The sequence below is a fragment of the Panthera tigris genome, chromosome B4 (genome assembly GCF_018350195.1).
Source record: "Panthera tigris isolate Pti1 chromosome B4, P.tigris_Pti1_mat1.1, whole genome shotgun sequence".
Lineage (NCBI taxonomy): Eukaryota > Metazoa > Chordata > Mammalia > Carnivora > Felidae > Panthera > Panthera tigris.
Window position 1 is genome coordinate 54,630,823 of NC_056666.1, and position 21,167 is coordinate 54,651,989.

General features: G+C 37.2%; 1 protein-coding gene across 2 annotated transcripts in view; it reads right to left on the reverse strand.

The window, feature by feature from the left end:
* The window catches only part of GYS2 (glycogen synthase 2), a 55,628-nt gene extending 46,437 nt beyond the window's left edge, over positions 1–9,191 (reverse strand). For both annotated transcript variants that reach the window (XM_007084047.3, XM_042990798.1), the window contains exons 1-2: positions 9,071–9,191; positions 447–628 (exon numbers count right to left, since the gene is read on the reverse strand). In XM_007084047.3, coding sequence (XP_007084109.2) covers positions 447–628; positions 9,071–9,191 — 303 coding nt within the window. The remainder of the gene's footprint in view (positions 1–446; positions 629–9,070) is intronic.
* Positions 9,192–21,167: the final 11,976 nt, after the last annotated feature.

Below are 21,167 nucleotides of genomic sequence, written 5' to 3' on the forward strand. Positions count from 1 at the left end.
CTAGCTGTGTTTCTACTTTTACAATCTCTGAGTTGTGGGGGTTTTTTTGTTTTGTTTTTTAATATAGATGTTCTAACATGTTGACACTCCCCTCAAGGTTTGGCTCAAAACATCTGCTTTTAGTCTATAAACTTCTACTGAATAATATTATCAACAGCCATAATGTCAACTACAATTTAAACACAAATAACTTTCTCCCAAACATCTCTATCCTATACTTTTTGTTGAGCTCCAAACCTATAACCCTCCTGGACATTTCTTGATGGCTTTCACAAAGTGCCTCAAATGTAACCTATTTACACTTAAATTGATCATCTTTCTCACAAACCCTGTCCTTTTCCCTAAGGAGATAGTCTTCTCTTGTGAGGTCATGTGAATGGTGGTCTGTTCTCGCATAACAGTTTTACTAGGTCTTGCTGGGTGAAGTGTCAGTCGGTGTCCCTTACCTGGCAGCCATGTTTATTCATTGTGTCCACTGCTCTTCTGATAGCATCATTTATAGGTTCACACCGTTCCACCTGAGTCTTCATATTATGCTCAAAATAGGGGCCAATCAGAAAATAATTGTCTCCCCATTCATCTGCTGTGGTTTTGGCCTTCGTCTGAATCACAGTATAGATGCCACCAACTGTTGAAAAGGAATGCTTCTGTTTATCATTCAGGTTCGTATTTCACTTTAAGTGATGAAGGTATGGAAATGAGTCCTTGTTTTTAAGTTAGCATTTAGGATTTATCAAGCACAAGAGTTTATTTAACTTTCTAAAAGAAAGTTTTATTTATTTATTTAAAAATATAATTTATTGTCAAATTGGATTCCATACAACACTCAGTGCTCATCCCAACAAGTGCCCTCCTCCGTGCCCATCACCCACTTTCCCCTCTCCCCCCATGCCCCATCAACCCTCAGTTTATTCTCAGTCCTTGAGTCTCATGGTTTGGCTCCCTCTCTCTCTGTAACTTTTTTTTCCCCCTTAAAAGAAAATTTTTAAAGGACACCAACAAATAGTTACTATTTGGTTCAATTCAATGCATATTTTAAAGCCTTTTCTGGGTGCATGTCAGAGAGCAGCAGGTTGGCATCAGCAGAGAATTCCAAACATTTGAAGGAAATCTGAAGAGATGATTGGAATAGAGCAGTATGTAGCCTAAAGCTCTATCCACACTGAAGGGTCAAAGTTGTTTCCCATAGCCATTGTCACGACACACACCCTCAACAACAGTTTTCACCTTTTACTCTTGCAGTGGTCCAAGGGGCCAGAGTATGTCCATGTAACAGCCATTGCTGAAATGATGAGCATGTCTCTCAAGATAAAGAACCACTTACCTTCAAAAGTAACCAGCAAGGTACCTTTTGGTAAGAGAAAAGAGCTGATAGATTTTGAGGTGGGATGCTTGGCCCAAACCTCATGTCGAACCCAATGACACAAATTTTCACATGGTATTTCATTTTTCTCCTCTGGCACTGATGTCATGACTACTAAGACACAGGGCCAAAAAAATATGTACACTCTTGGGAAATATGCCCACTCTTGGATCCAGCATGTCCACATCTAGAAAATTGTTCTGGGAAATAAGAAGAGTGCCAAATGATGTCTATTAAGATATTTATTGAAGCATTACTGTGGCAAAAAAATTGGCAACAACTTAAATTGAACTAGTTAATTCAACTTGTCTAAGGCTCAATTAGCTCTTCTGTTCAGTGGGGATAAAATATTACTTAGCTTGGGGGCAGAAGGCAGGTTGTAGCAGAAGTATCCCAACCTAGGGCTCATTTGAGTAAATACTGAAAAGGGTGAAGAAATTAGGCAAGCAGCTATCATGGGGAAGAACTTTTTAAGCAGAGAGAAGAGTTACACCCAAGGCCCTAAGTTGACAGCACAGTGTGCAAGGGGAGAGTAACAGGATGCAAAAGGAAAGGTTTGAGAGGCAGGTAGGTAAGAGGAATAGGGAGGACCAAGGGGAAGACGACCTTCGTAAACTCAGGCAGAATATCTGGTGCTGGCTCTAAGCAATCATGTTGTATGAGAATATGAAAATAGTCTGAACCAACTTCTTGAATAATTCTTTGTCCATGAGCTATAAGTGAGGAAACAACTCAAGAAATGCCGTGAGAAATCACAAAGCTAACACAGATCCTGGCACCAATCTTCAGCTCTATTTCCTGGAGCAATTTTATTACTTGTATATTAAAAAGAGAGATTCCTATTTTTCATCTCAGGTTTTCATAAGTTATTTCAATTCATCAGGATAGAGCGTTCGATAGCAATTGCATCTCTTAAATTGTCTCGGTAATTTAGGCTTTAAATAATAAATCTTACCAGTAATCACAATCTATGACCAAAAGGTAGAATTGCCATCTGCAAATTTTTCTTTACATCTGAACCTCAAAATATACTTTTGGTTAAATTATTTTTAAGAGGTGAGACACATAATGCAAATGTTCGTACTATTATATGAGACCAACAGGATTCATTAATTCACAAAACAGAAGAGTTAATATAATTTCCCAAATGTAAATATTACATGCAAGCAATTTTCATATGAGTCTACATAAACTTATTGTCTTTAAGAACTTCATCTCTAAGAAAAGACTTTATGACTATAGAAAATTTAGAGAAATTTGAAACTAATTTGAACAGAGAATGGTAAGGACATTATCAATCACATTTCAGATGTCAGGTGATGAGAATAGCATGGAACACATGAAGAAAACCTGTAAACCTTGCCATCAGAGACTTCTAGACTGGACCAGGACCAACGGGATTCACTTACCATCAACAATGAATCTGAGATGACATACATTGAGGCCAAAACCAAATATGCCTAAATATTTCTCCAAATTTCAGAAAATTTTATGAACTGTTAAAACCATTTGTTGAGGAAAACAAATTTAGAGAAATAATTTGCAAGAGTAGCTAAAACTTTTTTCTTTAAAGAGTCACATCATAGCAACGTACTTATATATAAGCTTTATTCACACTTGCTATCCATAAAAAGACAAAATCTTCAAATAATTTCTTCTGTAGACTTATTTCCTTCATCTTTATCTTATCAGGGGCTATGTTATAGGATTCTGATGGCACACATTTATTAATGCCTTACTTACATCTCTACTCTTGAAAATTCTCTTTTATGTACAACTATGTATCTTGCCCAGAGATCTTAGGACATTCTTGTTTGTTAGATTATGTGTTTCAAGTTCAAATACACTTGGGTAAATGCAAATACATTTTTATTTGCCAAAGTACAAAAAGGAGAAGAGAAAATCTTTACTAAAAAACAAAAAAGAATGATTAGATGTGGGAATTGAAATGCAAAATTAAACATTGCTAATTAATTTGCTACTTCTTTTTCCCATTTCAACTTTGATGAGGATAGTCCCCAAATAGCATTAGACTGTCATAAATACTATGGATATGCTGTTTCAGTCTATCAGGAATAAAAACATAAAATTAAAAAAAAAAGGCAATCGTGTATTGGTTGGGGCCTAATTTAAAATGAATCTTTCCCCCTTGACTTCTTCTTGTGCGTCTATTCATGAGGAGGTCACCTCACCACTATTTCATATAGTCAAGCTCGTTTTAGCCTCTCGCTGTCCTCCTCATATTTAGATGCCAACTAATTTCCTTCAGCTTTTTCTTTGTCTAAATGCCACACGTTACCCCAAATTCCTCTCCTGGCATGCTAACTACAGGTGAATGTGATGGCATAGAAATAGGATCATTCCTATTTTCAAATTTGGAGCATAAACCAGACATTCCCCAACACATATTTTTTATTGAATTATTGTTTTGCCACAGCATAGGTCAGTGAATTTGGATTCACCCTTCACTTTCAAACATGTACTTTGTATTTTATTGATCTATATTTTCCTGAAACAACATGGGAGCTATCTTTAGTGTGAGGGCAAAGTATCAGGCCTTTCATAAGAAAGAAAAGATGAGATCCCATGACATATGCCATGGAGATAGTTAAAACCCCAAATTTTCATCTGTAAACATTGCTTATATTGCTAAAATCAGGATTCCAAAGCAGTATGGCATATGGACACCAGCCAAATAAGATGTTGTCTCTGTATAATAAGTTATATGTTATTATGCTAAATATATTATATACAACAAGAATATACATGTTTTATATAATAAGGAGGAATAGTTGACCCTTGAACAATGTGGTGGTTAGGGTTGCCAACCCCCCACATAGTCAAAAATCCACGTATAAGTTTTGACTCCCCAAAAACTTAACTGCTAATAGCCTACTGTTGACCTGAAACCTTACTGATAATATAAACAATTAACACATATTTTGCATGTTATATGTATTTTATATTATCTTATTACAATAAAACAAGCTAGAGAAAAGAAAATGTTTATTTTAAAAATGAAAATGTTTATTTAAAAATGTTTATTTAAAAAAATCATAAGGTAGGAAAAATACATTTACAGTGATGTACTGTATTATTGAAAAAACTCTGCATGTAAGTGGATCCACATACTTCAAAATGTTCAAGGGTCCACTGTATTTTATATATTGGGAGAATCTTCACTATTTTTAATTGCTTAAAGTTTACAGAATTTGGAAGTTATATGACTTCTGTATGCATAGCTACTAACCTGACCCTCCTATTCCAAGATACAGTTGCAGAGCAGGGGAAGTCATTATACAGTTAGACATCATTCTTTGGGCACCAGGTCTGATGGGAAAGAGTTACTGGTAACAATGGTCAACAAATGGTTATGTGTCCAGAGCTTTGCTGGTCTGTGGTTTAAATTAAAGCATATGCAGTTTGGGGCAGTGGAGGACAATACACTCAAAGCAAGACTTTAGACACTCCCCACCCTGAATATTCCACAATGATAACTCCAAATGTTTTATACAGGAGGGCTCAGACATGGTAATCTGGATGAAAAGGAAGTGAGGAGACTAGTGCTCATCTTGAAACTATGTGTGTGTCAAGCACAGTTTTTGCATAGATTTTGTTCCATGTGGTGGGGCTTAGGATGCCACTGACACAGCCACTGCATATCCACACTGGGCAAAGGCACCTCAACCATAATTACTGTAACCCTGATCCATATCTTTCCCCTCCCCCTCTCTGCTTTTGCATTTAAAAATAGAATCATGGAATTGCTCAAAGTGAAAGGTAGTATGAAAATGAATGATCCAACTTCCTCATATTATGAATAAATTTTATGAAGAAATAAGAATAAGCTAACACCTACAGAGCATTTATTAAATGCTAGGCACTGTTCTAAGTGATTTTCAATTGGTATTTCTTCTCATTTGCACAACACCATTATAGGTAGGTGCTATAATTATCTTTATTTTTAAATAGAGAATCTGAGGCACAAAGAGGCTATGAGACTGATCCAACATCACACAGGTAATGATGAGTTGGGATTTCAATCCAGGAACTCTTACCCCAGAGCCCACAGGCTCTAGACAGCAAGATTGTAAGAAACTGTGTGGAACAACATATTGATGGATTTTTAAAAGTGATGGGTGGGAGGGACAGAGGAAGAAAATGACCAATATCACAAAAAGATAAATATCTTAAGATTTGGGAAAAGTGGAATCCTTTTTATTCTGCCTTAGAGAAAATCCATTTGGAAAACAATACTTAGAGGAAATAGCTTTTTTATTTTGTCTCTTGACGCTTTGGGTTAACAAAAAGGAACTCGGGGTTTAGGGAACTTTAGAGCAGTGGTCCTCACATCAGTCATTAAGGCTTTTGGAAATCTGATGAAAGCATTCAGTACTCTTCTCCAAGAGGACTTATACATACCATTTTCAGATACAGTTTTAAAGGTTTACAAACTCCTTGTGATCCTCTTTTATCAGGGTCCCACCTTCCAAACTCCTGCCTTAGAAGAGCAGACTTGTAGTTACAATCAGTTTTTACCACACCGTTTTGACTGTAGGTTTCTGAGTTTCTCCCTATGCCTTTCACACCATGTGACCTAAAGCGTTGATGCCCAGTTTGAGAAGGGAGAAAGTAGAGTATTAAATGTGTTATATTACATACTGGCCTAGGACTAAAATGTATTGATTTTAGTAAATTTTTAAAAAGAAGCATTCATTTAGCGACTATATTTCAGAAGTGCTCACATGTATTAAATTAGCAACATTATTTGTGACAATATTTATTCAAGTCTTTTTAATGATCTTAAATATTCTCAACATAATAATTGGTCCATAATCTACCATGATTTGGGCAGGTCTTTGCAGAAGAAATGATTGTAGTGAGGCCTGCCTGAACAAAGGAGAAAGTAAACCATTTTGTTTCTTACATCTGGGCAAAACTCTCTATCCTAGACCACATCACAGTCTTTAACTTGTCTGTTACTTTCCTGCTATCCTCTCACCCAACTAGTAATAGCACTTTTTCAAAAACACACCTGACTACTTAGTACTTCTGCTGTTTAGAACTTCAGTGGCTTCCCACCATTCACGAATTGGAGGTAGAATTTTTAAGGCTATTAAGTAACCCTAAACTTCATGAACTGCCCCCTGCTGGTATCTCCCATCTGCCCTCACATTCCACTCCTTTCCCCTCTCTGAGCTTCTCTCAGATCTTTGAACAGAGTACACTTTCTCACCTCTGCATCTTGGCACATACAGTTCCCTCATCCTTCTTTATCCTTCCTCCATCACTATTACCCAATGGCTATTCATCCTTCAGGTGTCAGCTCAACTGTGTCTTTCTCACAGAGGTTCCACCAGCCCAACCCCAATCCAGGTAGAAACCGCCCCTCCCTTGCCCCCAACATATAGTCTAAGAGCCACTTGTTCTCTTATTCTTATTGTCATCACATTTGACAACAATTGCATGTTCAATGTCTATCTTCCTGCAGGTTTGTAAGTACTGGAAGACTGGGAATCAATTCTGTATTGTTAAACTCTATCTCCTTCATTTCCCCGTGCCTGACATCTAATAAACACTTGATGAATCTTTATGAATAATAAATGAAGAGCAATGATAAATGGATAAATGAATAAAAGCAATGAATGTCAAGGGCAATATGAACAAGGGAAAGTGTTATTTTGAAGTCTGAGGATTAACATCCAATAATTTAACTGTGACTCTCTCACTTGTTATATTTTACACATATTCATTGTTCATTGGCAAAATTCTGGCAGAGAGGGATTTTTTCCCTCTAATAAATCTTTTGTTTTCTTGGATGTAAATAGATTTCCTTGCTTGCCACAAAACATTGTGAGATACCAGGAGCATATGACATTAACTTCATTCATGAATAAATGGATATTCAGGTAATTTAAAGGATGTTTTTTCAAAGTCTTAGAAATCTATGTCCCTTGACCATAAGTCCTGTGTTCTTTCATCTATAGGACATTTCCTCAGGCAATGGTTTTAATTTTTCATTCTTCTGTGGTAGTAAAAAGAGAAATGAGCTTAAAGAAGACCTAAATGCTAGTCCCAACCCTGCCATTTGCTTAATCATTTAATGCCTTAGATACCCATTTCATCTTTGAAATAGAGAAGTTGGATCATTGATCTCTAAGATGCCTCATATCACTGCCATGAGCTACACGGAAGTAAAAGTTTAAAGTAAATTTAAAGAAAACCTACATATATAGTATCAGTGCATTGCCAAGGATGAACACAATAACTGTCCATTTATATAAAAATTTCTAAAAAATTAGGCTGTAATAAATATTAAAATAAAGATATGATGGAGATGATGTCAATGTTGGTAAATCACATTGTGGTTCCCTTTTCCACCAAAAAAAACCTTTTTTTTCTTTCCTTTGCATGGGAAACAAAAGAAAACGGGTTTCAAGGAAACTTAGGGCTAAAAACAAAATGTATTTATTCCTTCATTCAAAAGAAAAAAAAATCCATTGAGGATTTTCTGTGCATCGGTACCATTCTAGGTCCTGAAATCAGCACACACGTCACCAAGATGTAAGGAATAACGGTTTTCAACAGTGTGTTCCCAGCGCCTGGAAACAATTCTCCATTAATGTTTGCTAAGTGGAGAGAAAAGAAGGAAAGAAGCAAGAAGAGGGGGCTCTACTCAGGTGCTAGAACTCACACAGGGGTCTTCTGAACTGATTCCTGGTGCTAAAGAATCCCCCCAATTTTTCCACCAACAAGCAATATCCTTGAGTTCCCACCTACTCTATAGAGAAAAAAACCTTCATTTCAGGTCATAGCCTAGGATATGTAATAGAGATGACTCTGTTCCAGGGAACTTTGGGCACATTCAAACACCTTGTGAGTGGAAAAAGAATATTAGAAAAAGCTCTTCATAAAACACTTTTCCATAATAAGATTTCTGTCCTCTTTGCCTCCATCTCATTAAACTACAGAGAGGAAGAATGTACTTTGTTCTCTCACATTCATTCTTGCATTTCTACATAAGCAGAATTGATTTTTTATTTTGATTTTATGAATTTTATGAATGTACACACATGAGAACTTTGAACACTTAGCATAAGGTGAAAATCAGAACATATGTCAAATATAATTCCTCTAAGTTTGAAATATTCTCATTCTTCTTAATAGGAGCTCAATATAATACATTCTGAGCAGCTTCTAAGTTAAAACTTTAACTATAAGCTGATCTTGAGTTATTAGAAACATTATTAAGTATTTCACACAATCTTTAGCAGTGCATTAAAGTGCTTGGCATTAAAGTTTGCAATTGGTCCTGATCACATATGGTTTTCCTTAAAATAAAATACTTGTTTATGCTTTTTTGTTGAGAGAAATCATAAAACCAAAAAAGTAAATTATCATTATATTATAATATATATAATTATATATATAATATATTATTATTCCTGTTTTGTCATAACATGCATGTCAAATTTAATTTAAATGCACATTCCAACGACTGCTTTCAACTGTCTCCCTTCCACACAGCCCTATCTAAGTTATCATTGTCTGTTGAAATAGACAAGGTTAAATGTAACCTAAACTTACATTCAGTTTGAATACTTCCCTCACTCACTGTCAGTTCATTCTCACTACAGTCCCCTGTGAAATCCTAATCTGCATTCTTCAACAATCTGCCAAAGATCCACTTTCTAGGGCAGTACAAACCTTTATTGGTTACTTCCCAAGCGACTTCAAACAGCAGTAAATCCTCCACAGGAAGTTCTTCCACTTCCCACCGAGGAAGCCCGCTCAGGGATGTCACAGATAGAGATCGGCCTCGGAGCATTCTTTCTCTGGTCCTCTGAAACTTTTTTGAATCCCTTTTTCAATAAACTGTGATGCCAGTAGCGGTGTGTCGAGAGCCTTGCAGGGTCAGAGCTGGAAGATCTCAGGCTTGGGGAACTTATTATAGGTATAAACCAGTCAAATGAAATCTCATGTGGTTCCCAGAGAACTCTCAGTTGAAGGAGGAATTATCAGCCCTTCTGTACAGTCTTTCTGGGCAGGTCCAGTGAGGACAGTATCTCCAATCAGTATCAACCTGACCAACTCAATCATACATAAAATCCTCAAGTTCTGGGCTTAGGTAAGCACCCCTTCAGATGGTGGAATCCTCATAGGCTGAGCACGACACAAGTCCCGACCTTTAGTCCTTGTCCTTTTGGCCAAACTCCTAGACTCATTCAGTCATCAATGCTTATTTCATCACTTCCAGAGTGATCCAAGATTAGCAATTCCCCTTATTAGGGTTGCAGACCATTTTAGATTACACACAGAATTCACTGGGACCATTTACAAACTTTCAATACTTTTAGATTTCCTAAGTATTCTTTGAGTCTTATTTCTAGAGCATTAAAAAAAATCCTAGTTTTTGTAGTCTACATTTATAATCTAAATTTTGATGTTAGGCATAGATCTTGGTTCCCCCTTCTCTTAATTACTTTTCTCAAAAATTTCCCTATGAAAAAGTATAAATCCCAGGTGGTTTTGAGTACAACATGCAAGGAATGTAACTTTGATCAATGATGATTAAAAAGTAAAAAACTATCTCCAAAAGTTTAATCAGATCACCTCAGGATTGTTTCACTTATTCCCATCCTTAGCTCATTACTGTTTTTGAAATTCCTGGTCCTCAATTCTCATTTGGGGTTTCTGCTTCAAGTACCAGCATTCTCAACAACACATCATCTCCTAATGACCCTTCAAGTAGCCTTACATAACTCTTTTGATCCTATAATTCCTAACAGAAGAATCCCCTTTGCCAATTCTTTGCTTTTCTGTGGTGAATGCCATTTTCAAAATTTCTCCTTGAGTCAAGAGGAGTGAAATAAATGGAGTCATACAAAATATGTCCATGGGATATATCTTCATCCATCCATGTTATGTGGATGAATCTTCTTCTTTCGTGTGTGGCAAGGAGGGAAGGCAAGGAGAGACAGTAATTTATGTAATAAGATTTGGAGAGGAATCAGAAAAAGTTTTCTGCTTTCTGTTTCCTTGAAAATTCTCTTCAGAGATTTGTGCTGAAAACACAAATTGAGGGGCACCTGGGTGGCTCAGTCGGTTAAGTATCCAACTCTTGATTTCAGCTCAGGTCATGATCTCATGGTGGTGAAATTGAGCCCCACATCAGGCTCTGTGCTGGGTGTGGAGCCTGCTTAAGATTCTCTCTGCCCCCATCGCCCCACAACAAAAAATTAAAAAACAGTTTTTTTAGTAAAATAATAAAAACATAAAATGTTGAGCTGGGAGTAGAAAGAAAACAGTCATTCAGATAGAAAGGCAGGTGGAATTTCTCCAAGACGGCAGAAGGTCTCAAAAGTCCTGATCTCTAATTTCAAACTCACACTAACACTTCATCATTCAATGAAAATGAGGTAAGAGGACAATTAGGGAAAAAGGAAGACTTCTGTTTGGTTTCCTTAGTAGGTATTCCAGCAGAGGTCACTAGATATGTTTAGAAAACCACACATTTTGCTTTGACAGCATGTAATCTTCTTGTAAGTCTTTAGGATATTGAAGGCTTGATTAGCCTTTACCTGCATATCCAGAAAGAGTCAATTAATGTATTTATGGAACACCTATTATGTGCTATTATTCTGGAAGCTGAAGGTATTTTAATAAACAGTAAACACGTCCTTGCCTTCATGTGGACAGATAGGCATCAATCTTGTTAACAACTAAACAATATTATTTCAAATGTTACTAAGTTTGTGAAGAAGAAAAACTGCAAAGTGATAGTGCTATTCAATAGAAATGAGTGTCTTAGCTGGAGAGTGCTTGGAAGATTGTTCTGAGAAAATGATATTTGAATTGAGACACAAAGGATAAGAAAGAGGCAAAATGTTGAAGATCTGGAAGAAAAGGGAGCCCTAGCACATTGTTGGTGGGAATGTAAAGTGGTGTAGCCACTGTGGAAAACAGTATGGAGGTTCTCAAAAGATTTAAAAAAAAAACTACTACAATATGATCAAGCAATTCTGCTTCTAGGTTTTTATCTGAAGGAAATGAAATCACTAACTCAAAAAGATATCAGCATTTTTGTGTTCATTTTACAGCATTATTTGCATTAGTTGAGACTAAAGATGATGTGTTTGTAGGATCTGGAAGTGCATCATATGAATATTTAACTTCTGAAAATTCAATTATATCTTCTAGACAAAAAGAAAACAGAAAGAACAAGAGAAAACAATTTAAATAGCTTGGGAGGATCCATGTGATGAGGAGAGAGGATGCCCCAGATGAGGGGGAACTAGGAAACCACATTTCCTGCATTTGGTCTTTCCATAGTCTGAGTATCTCATTGGCTGAGTATCTCATGTTACTGAGGTTTGACATACATTTTTCCATTTGTATAATGGCTATAGAATCCAACCTCAGTAAAAATGGCTCCAATTAACTCTATGTAAAAGATAGTAGCAATTTGCGGGAGAGTAATAATAGTGAAAGTAGAGAGAAGTAGGTAGTGGGATACGGGTAACAGTCGGCAGAACGTGGAATTGATTGGGTGTGGAAAAGTAAGGGTAGTTTGGTACCTACCAAAGAAGGCAGATGGTTAGGTAGTGGACTAAAGTAAGAAATATGGGGGGAAGAATAGATTTATTTGAGAAACTAGGTAATGACTTCAATTTTAGAAATGGCAAGTTTGAGATACCAGCCAGATGTAGAAAGTTAGATATTTTTGCCTCCTCAGAACCTCAGACAAGAGGTCTGGGACACAGCTGGTAACTGAAGCCATGGGAGTAGTGAGATCTCAGGAAGAGGGAGTGCAGAGTGGGTAGGGTAGGTCCGCTGGGAAGAGTAGGGTACATTGTTCCAGAAAGTTCAACTTTTATGGCAACGACGATGATATGGCGCCCTGAGTTGTACTTGGTACATACAGCACTGCACAAAAGGTACAATTATTTCTCAAAAATGGGGATTTCACACAAAACTTTGGATCTCTATGTTTCATTGAAAACAAAATCTAAATCCATTTTTCCTATTTTTTGACAAAGACAACAATCTGCTAGAGTAAATCTGTCCTTTTAACTGCCATCAGGGTCACCTTAGTCCCATGGGGCTATTTCACTCATTTACCCTGTCACATCTCTAGAAACACAGGAATCTTAACTTCCGATTCACTTTTTTTCTGTGCATATTTGGAGTTGATGATCAGGAAATGATTACTTCCAAAGAAGGAGGAAGTAATAATTGTTAAATTAACATTGTAATCTAAATGGACAATGTCCACCCATCATATTGAAGACAATGAGAAGGATTTTTGACTTTGACTGTTGACATTTTTTTTTAGAGACAGCGTAGACAGAGTCTTACTCAGACACCCAGGACATGTTTTTAGTGTAGACTTTTTGCTTTACTGTGCTGTCTTCTCTGGTTTTATTTTAATCTCTTCTTTAACTGAGTAGAGTATAAAAGCTAAAGATATTCAGAAGGGTAGCTTTAGCCCCTTTAAATAAAGAGGTGAAAGAATGAGATTTTGAGCAAGAGAGGAGGCAGAGATATCTCTCTGGAAACAGTCACCCTGAGAAGTTCAATCACATTTTGTGATGTTTTTGTCAATGAACACTCCTCATCCATTTTCACAGTAAATTTTCAGTAAAATCAATATGAGCGTTTTTTTAAAAATCAGATAAAAAATCAGAATCTGGAGCAAAGGTTTGTGAGGATGGGAGCAAAAGCTGCCAAGAGCAGGAAACAGATGCTGTATATTTACCAGAAGGTTGGTAGAGGAGGAACATAGTGGAATTGTTAAAAATAAGGGCTTCGGAGTTGGGCTCATCTCAGTGAGAAGTGGACTATTTACTAGCCTGTAACATAGGGGTGATAATATTTACTTCTTGATGATGTTGTGAGGATTAGATAAGAGAATGTACACATGTCTCTCCTACAATATCTTCAAAATCCTGCTTCTCAGGGTCCAGAGACTGCAATCTAGATGCATGAAGTTGACTGATGACAGCCCAGCTCAAGCTGCTAATCTCTCCCTCCTGCCCTGGTCTCAACTCAATATTTCTAACCTCCACACCAGTGTCCCTGCATCTACGTAGAGCTTGGAGGAAACGGAGTTTAATGGCAGCCAACTAATGGTCTTCTAACTATGGGCTTACTTTTCTGATAATCTCCACCAATTCAGGATGTAAAATATTGGCAAATATTTTTACATAGTAATTATATAGTAAACACAGATATGTATACTATGCCAAGGCTCATATATATATATATATATATATATATATACATATATGTGTGTGTGTGTGTGTATAAATGTAAATGTCAAAATGACAAGGGTAACAAATAATGTATGTGGTGATGTTAAATGAATTTTCTTCCCAAACGGTGTCATGGAAATAGTTGATTTAGTAATATTTATTTGTTTGTTCGCTTTTGATGTAATGAAAGAAACTGTAATGGTAGTACGGCCATTGCACTAGATCAGTTTCTGCTGGGCAGAACACCTGTTAGTAATCACCCACTTTCCCTTCCTTGTCAAGGCTCAGCGTAGTTAGGCAAACATACACAACTTGATGAAACCAGCAGTACATGAGACCCCAATTAATTCTTTTACCATCAATGTTCATCAGATGTCTCCTTGAGATCAGATATTTTTTTTGATTTAGCCATTTATATCGACCTAATAAATCTCCATTTTGTGTGCAGAAGGCATAAGATCTTGTTCTCATTAAACACAAGTCTTGGATTTGATGGAGTCAGAACAAAAGGAAAAGTCATAATAGTCATAGACATTACCTTGCCCTGTTTATAAACGCAATTCCATGGGAAAATCAGATTTTAAAATTTAATGTTAGATTATATTCGCATTTAAAGTTTTTTTTTTTAAATCATATCTTTCACAAGACCAGTAGAGAGTTTCTCAATCACTACACTTGGAAGAGAAGTGTTACTTTATGTAGTTGGCAATTCCACTTGCACTTTGACTAGAAAACAAGTTGTTCTTTTAACACTGAAGTGGCTCCCAAGGAATACTGTAGAGTCATTTTCCTGATAAGTGATTATAAAACTCTTTAGTACTGGGGCACCTGGATGGCTCAGTTGGTTATGCATCCAACTCTTGATCTCAGCTCGGGCCTTGATCTCAGGGTCATGAGTTCAAGCCCTGTGTTGGACTCCATGGTGGGCATGGAGACTACTTTAAAAAAATTGGTGTTGATGTAGACTGGAAGGTTAAGAAGAGGAAAGGGGTATAGAAGGGTATTAGAATGCCAAAAGATTTCTTTCTAAACCCATGCACTAGCCTACAGATGGCAAATATGTTCTATTTGTTTTAACAGCTCTTCCTAACCCAGTGCAATGAAGATAGGTATGCATGGGAGTATATGCCTCGTCATTACTGATATCTTAATAATTAAGAGCATGGGTTTGATTATCGGGCTGGTGTGTGTGTGTGTGTGTGTGTGTGTGTGTGAGATCCCAGGCAATTACTTTAAATGAAGTCAGTGTTTCATCAAACATGTGTATAACCATGTAGTTAAATCCACAAATGATTGAATAAATCAGTGATAAATTAATGAATGGTTGATTAAAGGTAATGCTGTTCTGTTACTTAATAGGTCATGTTAACTTTATTATGGGAAAAGAAATAAATTTTCTTTCATATTTTTTTAGAGAGGTTACTTAGAAAGATCAGCTTTGCTTGAAGAACCAAAAGTTCATTTCATGAATAAAAACAAACTTTAAAAATGCTTCCTTTTTATGGCCACCTCAGTGATTCAGTCAGTTGAGTGTGTGTCTGGCTTAGGTCATGATCTCATGGTTCTTGGTTCTTAAGTTTGAGGCCTGCCTTGGGCTCACTGCTGTCAGTGCAAAGCTTGCTTCAGATCCTCTAATCCCTCTCTCTCTGTCCCTCCCACACCCCACCTCAAAAATAAATAAACTTGAAAAAAATAGAAAGCTTCCTTTTTAGAATATGTACTAAATTGGTTTTCCCATTAATCCTGGGAATATGGCCACCTGACAGAGAACACATTTCTCAGCTTTCTGCAGACCAGGTGTAGACATGCAACTAATTTTTTACCAAAGGAAGGTGAACAGATTGATTTGTGTCCCTGACTTCAGTTTTCCCCCAAATGCCATAATTCATAAAAAATATTTTCTCCGTGAAAATATATCATATAATACCGTAATTAGATAAATAGTAGTTCTTATATAAAGGGTAACATATTCCTTAGGGTGAACCAATCAGGAAATATAAAGTAACTGCAGTACCAGCAGGTATCTCTCAGGTAAGTTCAGGAAATTAATAATCAGAATATAAAGCATGCAGTTTCTTTTTTTTTTTTTTAGGAATTATTCCGTTTATTAGATGAATGTTTTGTGTGTCAGTCTGAGTACTCCCAGAAGCACGTGCCAAGGCAGAATTAAGTGTGTAAGGATTTTATTAGGTAAAACAAAGGTGAAGGGAAATATGGAGGGATCTGGAGAAGTCAGGGAGGGCAAGTTCAACCCTGAGACAGAGAAGAGGAAGATCACTATGCAGTCTATGGCCAACCTCAGAGGAATCTTGTGTCTCCCAAGAAGAAGGTGCTGTGACCAGTGATTGGCTTGGGAGCAGTCCCTGGGAAGCTGGCTTCAGCACAAAGTGTGCAGCTTGCAGTTTCTTTTTTCTTTTTCTTTTCTTTTCTTTTTTTCAGTTTATTTATTTACTTTGAGGAGAGCACGGGAGAGAGAGCGAGCGAGCACAGGAGCACAAGTGGGGGAGGGGCAGAGAGAGGGAAAGAGTCCCAAGCAGGCTGTGTCCCTGGGGAGCCCCATGCATGGTGCTCCATCTCAGGAACCTGTGAGATCATGACTTGAGCTGAAATCAAGAGTGAACTGTTTAACCGACTGAGCCAGCCAGGTGCCCCAGCATGTAGTATCTTCTGAAATAACCAAGGTAACCAGGAAGAATTAAAAATTAAAAGCAATCTGTTATCTCATTGGCAATTAGACTAGCAGTTCTTACCTTCAGGGGAGAGATGGGCAAATAGACAGAGACAAGTTAGATTAGGCATTTAAAAACAGATGTTGAGGAGCACCTGTCTGGTTCAGTCAATGGAGTGTACAACTTTTGATCTCAGTGTCATGAGTTTGAGCCCCACATGGGGGACAGAGATTTTTAAAAAATAAATAAACTTTAAAAACAACTGATGTTGAGTCCTTAAGTCCTAGACCAAATTAATGTCTGGATTGAAATTCAAAGATACTGTTGTTGTTGTTGTTGTTGTTGTTGTTGTTGTTTTCTGAAAACATTTATTATCTCAACTTTGCAACTGTCTAAAATTAGGCCTTGATTCAAGAATAGAACATACAGCTTTCACAAGAAGACTTGTGGAAAAATAGAAAAAGACCTTGAAAGTTGTTTTTAAAGTTTATTTAGTTGCACATTATGCAAATCTTAATTAAGAATGAAAAAAAATCTAAATATTTTATAAAGCAAAAAGTCTACATGTTTGCAACTAAATGAATTCTACAAAGAAGTTTTGTTTTTTAGGTTTTTTTTTTTTTTTTAGTTTTTGCTCACTACTGGTTCAATATCTGGCACCGTTCATCACACCACAGGAGCTCTGGGGACATACTGAGATATATGTATCAGTCTATGGGATACAATTTTGTCTTAATTTTTGTAGACTATTAGAAACTCACCTTTATGAAAATGCATCATTTAAAATAAAAAATGCTGTCTTCTTCAGGAAGGAACAGGGCAGTTTGTAGAATAACAGGAAGAAAAAGTAGTTATCTATCCTAAACACATTTCTTTCTCTTTTTTTTTTTTTTGGACTTCGGAAGATTCTAACGGCTAGGCTTTTACTCTGATAATTATTTGCTAGAATGATATTTTTGGAACTACATCTTCATGGAGAATTGACCTTAAAACTATCTGAAAGATCAGGTAGAAAGGAATCCAACTCTCCTGGTGCAATGAATTTATTCTCCAGAGTCAGCAAATGACACCGCAATTGGACTAGCGAAAACAAAATTCTCTGAGAAAGACTGCTCACCCAGTGTCTTTACTCTGGATAGCAGAAGACTGAGTGCAAATCAAACAGCATTGACCCAGTTGAGATACATAATGCTTATCAGTCTCTGGAGGGCTTCCCTAACTAGGATTTAATGAAGAAAACAGGGTTAGGTAAGAATGAGTGAATTCACATTATGCCATTAATAATATGAACAATTTTTAAACACTTAACTGAAGCATAATCTAACAGCAAAAACAAATGATAATTTTGTTATTAGTTTCTAGTTTCTTCCTTGCAAGAAATGCTGAAACCCTTAGGTAGTTGTGGCTGGTAGAAAAGTCATTCTTCTCATTATTTCTGGATCTTCTTTTGAGATACCTGGGTTTTACTGATGCTTTCCCTAAAGTTTCTTATCAATTACTCTCATGATACTGTCTACTGGGGATCATTACGTCTCTCAAGAGCCTGTTTCTCTCTGCTGCCTCTGTTGCTACCATGGTCCAAGTCACCCTCAGTTATAACCTGTTAACTTCTTATTCCTCCCACCTACATACCCCCCCACCCCGCCACATCACGTCAGCTCTTCTTCCTGTAGCATACACACACAATCTATTTTCTATGCAGCAACTAGAGTGATCATTTTAATAGGAAAATTGCAACATCTCATCTAATTCTAATGTACTAGGATAAATCCACCACCACCAAAACAACCACCACCCCTTTAAACCTTCTTCATTCCACCACACAAAAGCATCAATTCATTCAGATTCTGCTAGGAGTTCAGGTAATTTCATATTGGGAAGAACAGATATTGTTACAATGTTGTCTTCTCACTCAGAAATATAAAATATCTCTGTGTTCAAGTCTTTTCATTGGTAAATTTTGTAACATAAAATTATTCCATTATAATTTATAATAGTAATTTTATAATTTTTATATGAGATTTTACTTTTATTTTGCTTTTCTTGTTTAATTTATTCATATGTATTTTAAAGCCTTTATCATTAGTGTGACATGTGAAAGGAGGTTTTTTTTCACTTCCATTTTGAATTTTTCTAGTATAAAAGAAAGCCATCAGTGTTTATATAGTTAGTTTGTATCTGCCATCCTATTCAATTGTCATATTAACACTGATAGGTTTTTAAATGCTGCTTCTTGGATTGTTTAGGTAGGCAGTCATCTAAAACAGTAATTCCTTCCCAGTATTTATAACCCATTTCATTTTTGTTTGGTTGCAATAGCTGGAATATGCCAAACATTGCCAAATAACAATGACAAACATCTATAATGTTTTACTGACTTTAATGACACTACTTTTAGTATTTTAATATAGTATTTGCTATTGACCTCTAAAATATAGCCTTTCTCATGTTGAGTAGGTTTACTTAATTTTCTCTTATTTTTACTGTATCAATTCTGCTTCTTTTATTCAATTTGTTAATTTCAGATACAGCGTTTTATTTTAAAGAATTTCCTGGGTTGTGTTTAACATCGATCTTCCAGAGCCACCTGGGTGGCTCAGTTGGTTAAGCAACGGGCTCTTGATTTCAGGTCAGGTCATGATCTCACCAAGGTGAAATTCAGCCCCACGTGGGTCTCTGCAACGGCAGCATGGAGCCTGCTTTGGATTCTCTCTCTCTCTCTCTCTGCCCCTCCCCTGCTAGCACATGCGCACTCTCTCAAAATAAAATAAATAAGACTTAGAAAAAAAAAGAAAAAGAGATTCTTTCTTGCCGGAGTCCAGCTCCAGTAGGTCCAGGGGTTCCCGAAGGATGAATGGTGTCCACGAAAATAACAAATGGACACGGAAAACAGCAGTGTGTTAGACTGGCCGCTTTACTGTGGCAAACGTGGCATTATGTTTGTTAGCAATTTCCTTGTAGTGTGTGTCATCTATGTTTCTTGGCATTCCTAATTCTTTTTTTTTTTTTATTTTTTTTTTAACGTTTATTTATTTTTGAGACAGAGAGAGACAGAGCATGAACGGGGGAGGGGCAGAGAGAGAGGGAGACACAGAATCGGAAGCAGGCTCCAGACTCTGAGCCATCAGCCCAGAGCCTGATGCGGGGCTCGAACCCACGGACCGCAAGATCATGACCTGAGCTGAAGTCGGACGCTCAATGACTGAGCCACCCAGGCGCCCCTGGCATTCCTAATTCTAAAAATGTTGCTTTGGGTAATCACCCATTAAGGAACATCATGGTTATTTCTTCGTAACGTTCCCTCCTGCTCTTTGCTTATTGATTAATTTCTTCATACTACTTTCATTATGAATCTATGTTTATTTATAGCCTATAAAGCATTTGCTTTGCTATTTTCATGAAAGGTCATCTAGCTCTCAACACCTCAAGTGGAACATTTACAGGGACATGACTTCTTAATTGTTCCTTTGAACCATTTGCGGTACAAGGAACAAAAGTATTCGCTTTGGTCTGGGGTGCCAGGAGGGAGCCAAGAGGGCTCTGGGAACCCACACCTTATGCATTCCCAGAGACAATGTATACCTAGGAACTAATGAACCATTCTGTACCTTCACCCACCAGGTCCAATTATCATCTGGAATGCCTCCTGGGGGCCAAGTGGGCCTAGAGGTTGGAGTAACTTTTATCCATGGATACATTCCTTTGTTGCCCGAGTGGGGATTTCGAAACCATTTGTCCCCCTCCTTGGCTGGGAAATATATGGGGCTATCCTTTCTTTAGGTAGGGGACGGGCAGGTGGGGGTGGCACCGGCTGGGTATAAGGTTTCTTTTTTGTCTTGGGGTCATCCCCAGAAAATATCCCCGAGTTTGCCCCCATGGGTTTATTTTGAATCATCAGTGTCAATTGGACCACTGGGGATGGCCATGATGAGTAACAGGAGGGATACCAGTAGCTTCCCATTCAGAGAAGCGCTGTGCGTTGCCCTTCCGCCAACCACCCGGGCTGTGCCATCAGGAAGGCTGGATGGATTGGCTCCCGGCACTTTCTCTCCCTTTGCTCCTCTTCTTCTCCGACACGTGAGCGCCCACACTCTCTCTCTAAAACAGTAATAACAATAACATCAGTCTTCCACATTAATGTTTAGGCAGTAATTTCTAATTCTAACATACTAGGATAAATCCACCACTACCAAAACAACCACCACCCCCTCAAACCTTCATTCCACCACACAAAAGCATCAATTCATTGAGATTCTGCTAGGAGTTCAAGTGATTTCATATTGGGAAGAACAGATATTGTTACAATGCTGTCTTCCCACCCAGGAATATAAAATATCTAATGCCTATCTGTTGTGGTCACTTCTGTATCTCTACACCTAGCAAATCACCTGACCTATTATAGGCACTCCAGAAATAGTTCCTGAAATAACAGATGAATGAGGGTCTCCATAGCTTCCTAAAGAGTTTGCTGCTAATTATTGTCTGAGGAACATTTTCTTATGTAATTTTAATACATAAAATTAAATACACATACATGTGCTCTGTGATATCTGGGCAGCTTCTTGTGATTTTGCCATTTTTGTGTTCAACACTCCTTGGCAAAAATGGATCACTTTTTGAAAGAAGAATAATTTCCTCACTGGGGTCTGACATTAAAAAAAAAAGATTCTCCCATTGGGCAAAAGCATAATCATCTTTTGTTGATTATTACTAGTTTAGAGATTAACAATTTCATGTCACTGAATGATTCATTCTAAACCAAGTTCAGCCAGGATTGAAGGCAATGGATATCATTACTGACAGTCTTTCTTGACTCCTCCTCTTTTCCATCTACATTCCCCATACCAAACCTCATAGCATCAAACATTTCTAAATTGGTTG